Genomic DNA, 9570 nt, shown 5'->3' with positions numbered 1-9570 from the left:
GTCTCCTTCCCTGTGGTTCTACCTCGCTGCTCCTGGCACAGCTTCTAGCAGAGCTCTGGAGGTACCCACCAGTACGCTTACCCCAGGGGCAGAGCTGCATGCTCTCCGTCCTAAGTTCATAACGTTCTCTGTTTCCGCTGTTGTTCTGCTTCTAAGCTTTTCACATGAGACGTTATTCTTCCCCAGAAATGTTCTCTGATCTCATCACTGAGCCTTTGACTATGTATCCTATCATCTCTTGTTTGACACCACTACATGTCTTCTCATCCAACAGATGCTATAATAACATAGGCTTCTTTCACCTAAATGTTGGCATCATCATGACATTAACCACCTTGGTATTCTTTTGCAAAACTTGCCAGTCTGATTTGATACACATATTATAGAGTGAATTCTTATCAATCTTGGTTAAGTAAATGATATTTTACAAAGCTTTTGATATTATTGGCTTATAAAAACATTGATTACATAGAACTCAGGTGTAAATTTTTTGTTGGGCTTTTTTTGTGCTTCTCTAGAGTTGCTTTAAGAAAATTTTATTCATCCTCTTCTCAAATAGATATGGTTATATTTTCATATCATTTCTGTTGTATAAATAAGTCTAGTCTCTTCATATGATAAGAAATAAGTGATATTTGACTTTCTGGGTCTGACATATCTTGATGAAGTTTGCAGCAAATGTCTTTAATTGTGATTTAGTCCATAGTCATGATACAGTTGAGGGGTATTTGTATCTTTGTTTCTGATTTCTAAGGTATTAAGCTCAAGAACATCTTCACAGATGTAGAAGTGTGGTTTCTTTCAAGGGATTTATGTGAAGAGTGGAGGGCAGTATGGGGAGAATCAATGGTACTTACATGTGACATTCCTGTCCTATAAAATATGTTTTAATCTCTTTACAATTTCATTGTCCCCTAATCTTTTCTTCAAATGTCAATTCTGCCTCTCTTGTTAATTTTTCTTTTTCACTCCATTCTACCTCCAGGACGTTACTTTTTCTTGAGATTTGTGCAGACTTTTCAGTCTGGGACCTGAAGCTCATCTTGAAAACTTTTCAGTCTACTTTGTAATGATGTTTTTAGATCAACCTCAGGCTTCCTAATAATGCTCTTTTTATTTTTTATACTTTTTTATAACTCTTTTTATATCCTGCCTTTGATCTACCCCCCCAAAAAACATGCAGTGGGGAGCTCACAGTTGAAACTGTACCTTTGCAGTTGCTGTGACATTGTCTTCACTAATACTGGAGAAGTAAAAGGCCAAATAACCAGTGTGACATGGGTGCTTTTAGGTAAACACATAAATGAAACTCAGTGGAATAGGCAAACTGTAGTTTGTAAGAGTGCCTTATCTATAAGGCACTTAGAGTTGATATAAGTAGGTACTGCCACTGAAGATTTGGCTGTGGCTAAGCTTGAAGTGTCATGAGAGATTATGTTTGAGGCACATTGTTCTTATTTTCAAGATTTTTAGACTAGATACTATTTTATTAATATTTTCATTGTCCAATTCCATTATGCATTTGGGAAACTCGTTGGACATCTCTCTTTTACTCTACAGGGAGATGAGTATGTTAACTATTAAAGTTAAACTGGAGCTTCCACATATTAACAATTAAATTTGACCTTGATTTTTCAAATTTTGTAGTTATGGTACTTATTGAAAGACAAATACAGTGGTATAAACCTGTGGGGACAGCTATTTGGGAGTCTGAGGCAGGAAGTGCATATGAGCTCTGATTCATTTATTTATATTTATTATTACTATTTTTAAATATTTGATGTTTTTCTTTTAATTTTGTGTGTGTATAGGTCTTTAGGTTATATGGATGTCTGCACCACATGTATACTCTACTACCTGCAAAGGTCAAAAGAGAGCATTAGATCTCCTGGCTCTGCAGTCAGAAATATTTTTGAACTGCCATGTAAATGCTGGGCATCAAGCTCAGGTCCTCTGAAAGACAATTTAGTATTCTTGACCAGGACTTTAATGTAATTATAATTTTTCTAAAATCGTAACGACTAGCCAAAACCAAAACGTAGATTAAAATGAGCAAAGCAAAGAGATGGCACAAAATAAAAGAAAAATGAAAGCTTCCTGAAATCATGAAAGCTGAGTTTTATGATGGTGATATGAACTTGCATTTATGTGCTCAGAAATTAATTTTTATGGCGTGTCTCCTTATAAAACCATGGCTTAGATACTGCATGAAAAAGCAGAGCATAATTTGTATCAACTATTTATATTTAGTTTGTCAACATAAAAGATTACATATGCTGGGGTATAGTAGTGTTTGAGCACTTGCCTAGAGTAAATGAGGCCCTGGGTTCAATATCTGTTGCTCAGAAACATTTCTTAAAATAAAATTATTAAAGAAGACAAGTTTTGTTTTCCTTTGTGTATTAGAGATGGCACTGATGGTAAGTACGCTAGCCCAAATACAGGTCATGGTGCCATTTTGCCACTATTCCATTTTGTATGGTTATTTATTGTTTGTACATGACACTTTCAAATAAAGTGTTCACGGATAATTTCAATATAATATAAAATATGTTTTTTAACGTTTGAAAACTCTGCTAAAGTTTTATTTCATAAATCTCAACTTATCTAATCATTTTTTTCTTGCTTACATTTTGTTTTTATTCTTTGTTTTTCAAATTCTGTAGGTAAATTAGTAACTGTGTAAATCGCATCCTGAGGGTTATTGCGAACCTATGGAGCAATCTGAGAATGAGAAACGAATAAAATTGTACTCACCATAAAGAATTGCAAGCAGAGACAGGGGCATGACAAGTAGTCCCACCAGCATATCAGCAATGGCTAGGGACATTAAGAAATAATTGGTAGCATTGTGCAGTTTCTTCTCCATGCTTACTGCCATGATAACAAGAATGTTGCCCCCTATTGTCATGATTATAATCACGACGATTGAAAGTGCTGGCCAGTTTTGTACCCCGTCTGGAAATTGAAACAAGCGTCCACCATCGGAGGAATTAAAAGTGTCAGTTACTATAGCTGCTACTGGACTTATGGAAATATCGAACTGCCAAACCAATAGGCCGATTAGGTGCACACTGAAAATTAAAAAGAGAAGAGAAAGGAAAATCAGGCTCTGTTTAGACACAATATAACACTTATACTATATAATAACTTGTATCCTCCTCCCACTACTTGACCATGACTACCTCCATCCTCCTCATTTCCCATTTTTATCATTATCTTTTACTGATTGATGGCTATAGACACTTAGTTTACATAAATATGTATATATATATATATATATATATATATAAATATATATTATGACTTGTTTTGAAAGCCGCTGTGACAACTATACACACTCATTTCTTTTTAGAAATATTTCCGAGTTCTCATGTTTGCAAAGTGAGTTTCTGATGGTTGTTCCCTTTTTGCTTTGTGCCTTAAACTTTAATGTTCCCTACTGTCTACCTCCTTTGTGTCCTTGGTTTTCTAGGACTAAACTCTAGACTTCAGAGTAATGTGTGTAGATGATTGATTCTCGTGGGCAGAGGTAGGAATTAAATCTCTTAAATCATTTTAAATACATAGTTTTACATTGGTCCTGAGATTCTACCAGCAACTATTTCAGGTTAGGTGGCAATCTAAGACAAGGGAGATGTTTGTACTTCACTTCTGTTGATTTCAAATTAATTTCCCTCATAGTGATGAGATTTATTTACATTGCAAACAAATATTTGCTCAAGATGTGAGCTCCTAAGGTGTGTACAACAAAACCAACATATGTATCTTCCCTGATAAAAAAATAAGACAATGGTTAGGTTCAAAATTTCATCCCTCCTAGAAAGCAGAAGAAAATAATATGGGTGGGGGCATTAGGGGGGAGGGACCTAGGTGAGAGAGGGGAGGGGAAGAGGAAAAGGAGAACAGGATCAGATATGGGGGGGGCAAGAGAGAAGCCCAGAGGTCAAAAGAAATAATGGAAATACATGGGCTCAGGGGGAATTGGAGGGGGTGGCTCTCTAGAAACTACCAGAAGTCCAGGAGGCAAGAGACTCAATGGGGGTGACCTTAGCTAAAATGCTCAACATCGGGGAGTGAGAACTCGAAAAATCTACCTCCAGTAAATAGACAGGGCCTCAAGTGGAGGGACTGGGTTACTAACCCACAGTCAAAATTTCTGACCCAGAATTGTTTCTGTCTAAAAGAACTTTAAGGACAAAAATAGAGAAGAGACTGAGGAAAAGGAGGTCCAGTGACTGGCCAACTTGGGATCCATCTCATGGGGCGGGGGAGGCACAGGCCTGACACTACTATGCTGTACTTACAGACAGGACCCTGGCATGGAGAGCCCCTACCAGCAGCTGGCTGAGACAGAAGCAGATATTTACACCCAACCATTGGACTGAAGTTGGGGACCTCTGTGCTTGAATTAAGAGAAGGACTGAAGAAGCTGAAGGGGAAAACTACCCCATAAAATGACCAGCAGCCTCAACTAACCAAGACCGCAAGGAACTCTCAGGGACTGAACCACCAACCAGAAGTATACAGGAGCTGGTCCGAGGACCCTGACACATATAGAGTGGTTTGGCCTCAGTGGGAGAAGATGCTCTTAATCCTTGAGAGACTTGAAGCTCCAAAGAAGGGGAAGGTCTGGATTGGGGGCACCCTCTTAGTGACAAGGGGGAGGAGGAATGGGAAGAGAAACTGTGGGAGGGGGGACTAGGAGATGGGTCATGCCTAAATGTAAATAAATAAAATAATTTAAAAACATGTCTTGTTTGAAAACATCATTTATGACTGGCTATTCTGTATGAGATCTATTTATATCTATTTATGTCTACTTATATCTATCTAACTATCCATCTACGCCCCACCTCCCTCTCTCTCTATCTTTCTTTCTCTCTCTCTCTCTCTTTCTTTCTTTCTTTCTTTCTTTCTTTCTTTCTTTCTTTCTTTCTTTCTTTCTTTCTCAATTATTACATAGGAGCAAAGGGATTCAGGACTTATTCGTTATTCTGCTCAGTGTTTATATACACCTCGAATAGTAGGTTTGTGTTAAGTGAGATTTACAGTGTCTTTGTTCTTGTATTTGATTCTTTACTAGTCTTTTACACTGAATTCTATTGAATGCAACTATTGTTTCGTTGCAGGACCACAGTATTCTGCACTATCAGCTACATTCTCAATCCCTGCTGTCAGATCTCTAGCATGCTCTACTATTCCTTACAAAAATCAGTTGCTTAAAAGAACATCCTCTCTTCTCCCTTCTCACTTTTTCTCCAGTTCAACGTATATCTATCCTAAGCTGACCTCAGTCTTGTAACCATCCTGCCACAGTCACCTTGGTGTCCGTACTGTAGGTTTACAGCACCACAATAAGCAGCCATTTGATTTTCATAATTGTTCAGTTCATACAAGAAGAAAGGGGAAGAAATTCTCTAAGCCTTACCCATGATAGAAGCAACCATAAAAACTAGAATAAAAGTGGAATTGAGGCTATTATCAATCCCATATTAGTAGATGAGTTTTAAAATTTAATTAGGTGCCAGGTTATTCTTATTCCCCATTTACTATCTTTAAATACAAAATATTCATATTTTTGATACAGGTCATAGAGTAGCCTGGTCATATGCAAGCATTTTGATATCATCAAGTAAGCAACCATAAAATTAACTGCTGTTTTTATTACAGTAAATAATAGAATTCTTACAGGAGTGAGCGCACCGTGTTGCCCAGGTTCACCATGATTGCTTCAGGTTTAAGCAACCAGAGTTTAAATTGAGAATTGGGAAGTTAACAGAATTGTTTCATTCCCTGAGGAGAGAAAAGAAAAGAAAGAAAAGAGAACATTAGTTAAAATATCAAATAACTTGCACATCAAACAGTTAAATGAATTCAAATGAACATATTTAGAGTTAAGATAGTCAATGTTTCATTAAAATAGCAGGGAAACATGTTATATGGAAGTAGTGAAGAGTGGCTAAGAACATTTTTTCACTTACTTATAGGTACAGAGCTATTGATTTTTGTAAAATTTCTTGCTTAGGGTCTAATGCTGTGTACCTTTACTGCGTATTCTCTTGTTAGGGCAAATAGAGTTTCAAATCAATATTTTTCAAATGCAGTTATGAATAGATCCTTGAGATTTGCAAGTCATTGGGGAAACAAAATAAAAATTAATTTACATTTCTAAAAGGAAAACGTTTCATCTTAGAGTAAAACAAAAACTATAACAATTTTCAAAAATTCATATAACACAAACACATTTTATCAATTTCTGTTTTGTTTCTCTTCAAAATTAAATCCATATTAATATAGAATTCTATTTATACTTTTGCATTAACCAATAATATCCACCAGAGGGCAGCAATAAGTGGTTTGTAACCATATAAATACACTAGGCAAGTTTATCATAAATTCTAAGTACAGCAGTCCTTCTATGTAATAGCTAGTTAGTAGTAATTAATGAAATATTGCAGCTCAAGCCGATGAAGTAGTATTGAAACTTAAAAATAAAAGGTCAGCTGTATCAGATGATAGAAACAACACTCTTAGCTTCTTTTGTGGATTGAGAGATGACACTCTGTCTTTGAGCAGCTTATAAAAAATCTCAAATAGGATGCTGTTTGTTTCTATAAGTTGTCTGAAAGGATTGTTTATGACATTACAAACTATGTATTGGATTACTAATAGCATATTACTATGTGCCATATTTTTATATGCTAGTTGAGAATTAAATTGTCCAGAAAAATGAATGCATCTTTGCTGAGCAGAGTCTGCAACAATCCATTTTAGAATGACACTGAGGAAACGGTGTGAGTCCTAGTGACTAACAAAGTAATCTTTAGGGTTTTCTTCATAGAGATTTGTAACTAGAACAGAGAAGACAAATAGAGAGCACTTTGTCTCTATTCTTCCTCTTCTGTGCTTTTGAGTTTGGGTTTGAATAAACTTTTTGCCATGCCAAACACATACCTTATAAGTCTACTCTTCCTAAGCGTATAATATGATTTCAAGATTAACACCTGTTCCATTTTCTAGTTTGGAAGTACCAATTTGGCAATCAGAAGAATGTGTGTGTGTGTGTGTGTGTGTGTGTGTGTGTGTGTGTGTGTGTATGAGTGTATGTGGAACTGTGCATAAAAGAGGGGGCAGTAAATGCTTGAGAACACAACATAATATTGCAAGATCCATTTTTTGTAGTTTAAATGTATTTTCAAGGAATATAAATATAAAAATTTGTCTTAATAATCTTTCTTTCGTGGTCTTAGGTTCTTTTAGACACGTGGAATTAAAATTTCACAAGAACAAAATGTAATTCCCCATTTCTCAACTCATTTAACAGAACTTTATTTTCCTAGTCATTCAAATTACCAAATTAATTAATAGCAAATACACTTCCTCCATCACAGAACTAAAGCAATCATTAATTAATATGGTCTGCCCTTATTCTTCAACATTTACCTTTCAATTCTATCAAAAATATCTCCTTACTCATTTGAACATATGCAATCTGACTTTCTTAGTGACTAGAGACTCAAAATATTTTGTAAGAGAGTGGTCTCTACAGACTGCTAAGCCATTTTATCTGCTATCAGACAACACATAAGCCCTTCGCCTTTTTGAGGTATAGAAATAGGTGATGAAAAATTGCTAAATAAATATCAATGTCATTTAGCCTTTCCCTTTTTTTAATCTCTCTAAATTATCAAAAGTATTTTTAGGAATGAGAAAAGTTTGAAAACAATTTTTAATATTCATTTTTCATGTATCCATAATTAATATAGTTAAGAGTCAATGAAAATATAAAATGCAGTATGTTCCAATAAGATTATACTAGAATACTTGAATATCAATCGCATTTGCAATAGCTACATATGGTCCTGATCACATGAAACACTTTATACACATTCTCATCCCTGCTATAATTGAATTATTGCTTCAGAAAACCCTATGTTTTTTTAGAAATTAACCAAGTATTTATTATTTCCCTTAGAATTACAGATAAAACATTGAACAGGGACTCATTTTCTTAGGTTCCAGTTTTGCTAAGAAAACAGTAATTATAAACACTATTATGCACAGAGATTCCCAATTTTTTAACTAAAATTACATTCAACCAAAGTCATCTCTTCTCATGCAGCTAAAACTTGTTTCTTTTAATTTGTTTTATTTCTGTCTTATTTTTTTCTAATACCAAGGGGCAAATGTCCTTCCTCAATTGCAGAAGTAAAGCTCTCATTAAAAATTTATATTTCAACATTGATGAAAACAAATGGGAAATTGTCTTAAGAGTTTGTGGAGATTTAGAAACACAATATAGAATGAATAAGTTATGTGAATGACGTGATACAAATTCTGCTTCATTAGAAAATATAATATTTGCAATAATAAGTGCCATGTATAATTGAATAAGTGTTTGTAGGATTACAAAGGAGAACGAGAATGCAAAACTCCTCAAGCCTCAAATAACTAACAAGGGAAACAAGTAAAATATTTTCTGCTTACACGTCTTATTATAAATAAGTACACTGTAGCTGTCTTCAGAAGCACCAGAAGAGGGTGTCAGATCTCATTAGGGGTGGTTGAGAGACACCATGTGGTTGCTGGGATTTGAACTCAGTACCTACAGAAGAGCAGTCAGTGCTCTTACCCACTGAGCCATCTCACCAACCTACACTTCTTATACTCTACATTGAGTCAAATATTTACACTTGGGAAGTTTTGTGGATTTTTATAAACTCCACTTTTAGATGATTATCAAACTGGCTTCCATTTAAGCAATATCTATTGGACTCCCATAGAGACTGTGAGCAATTAAGCACAAGTGAGTGAGGTGATGAGAAACCCAAATTTAATTATTTTTCTCAAGTATTAAATAATAATAATATTAATAATAACAATAATAGAGATTAAATCACAAAATGAATTCACTATCAGTAACTACTCATATCAATTCCTTATTTCTTCTTGCAGCATTTATCACAGACATTTTGATGTTGTCTCTAAAGCACTGTAAGATCTTTCAGTATCAATAACAGATTTTACTCAGTCAAAATTGGGGACAAATATTTATTTCTATGTGATTTTTAGAAGGATGATTTTATAGCAGTTTTTAATGAACAAGCTTCTTAAACGTAAGTCCAAACACTGAAACAGTGAACATTATATTTAAATGTTGCTCATTAAACCTGTGCTAGTATGTTAATAGGTTACATCTGTCATTAGCTTAGTTCATAAAACTTATGCGAACACTTGGAAATACTTGAACCAAAATAAGAGTACCATTAAGTGTTCAGAAATAAATTCCAAACTGTCCAAAATCCATGTCATTCACTGATATAAGTAAAGCAATTATAAATAATTATCTTGAAAAATAATGAAACACAAAGTTAAAACATTTTGTGTGTGAGCATGTATGTGTGTGCATGTGTGTGTGCACGTGTGTGTGCATGTATGTGAGCATGTGTGTGAACATGTGTGTATGTGTATCCTCTTTTCATTTCAGTTAGTCAAGTAAAGTGTATAAACTAGTTGATTTAGGAGAACAGGTGAGGGAGACTTTGAAAAGAATAAAATCTTTTTTTT

General features: G+C 34.8%; 1 protein-coding gene across 2 annotated transcripts in view; it reads right to left on the bottom strand.

Annotated features, from left to right (window-relative positions):
- Positions 1–9570, bottom strand: part of Htr2c (5-hydroxytryptamine receptor 2C) — a 213680-nt gene that overhangs the window by 108674 nt on the left and 95436 nt on the right. For both annotated transcript variants that reach the window (XM_031368968.1, XM_031368969.1), the window contains exons 3-4: positions 5693–5796; positions 2758–3074 (exon numbers count right to left, since the gene is read on the bottom strand). In XM_031368968.1, coding sequence (XP_031224828.1) covers positions 2758–3074; positions 5693–5727 — 352 coding nt within the window. In that variant the 5' untranslated portion in view covers positions 5728–5796. The remainder of the gene's footprint in view (positions 1–2757; positions 3075–5692; positions 5797–9570) is intronic.

Source organism: Mastomys coucha, chromosome X (assembly GCF_008632895.1).
Source record: "Mastomys coucha isolate ucsf_1 chromosome X, UCSF_Mcou_1, whole genome shotgun sequence".
In the NCBI taxonomy this organism is placed as follows: Eukaryota; Metazoa; Chordata; class Mammalia; order Rodentia; family Muridae; genus Mastomys; species Mastomys coucha.
The sequence above is the reverse complement of the archived record's forward strand: the minus strand, read 5'-3'. Positions and strand labels throughout refer to the sequence as shown.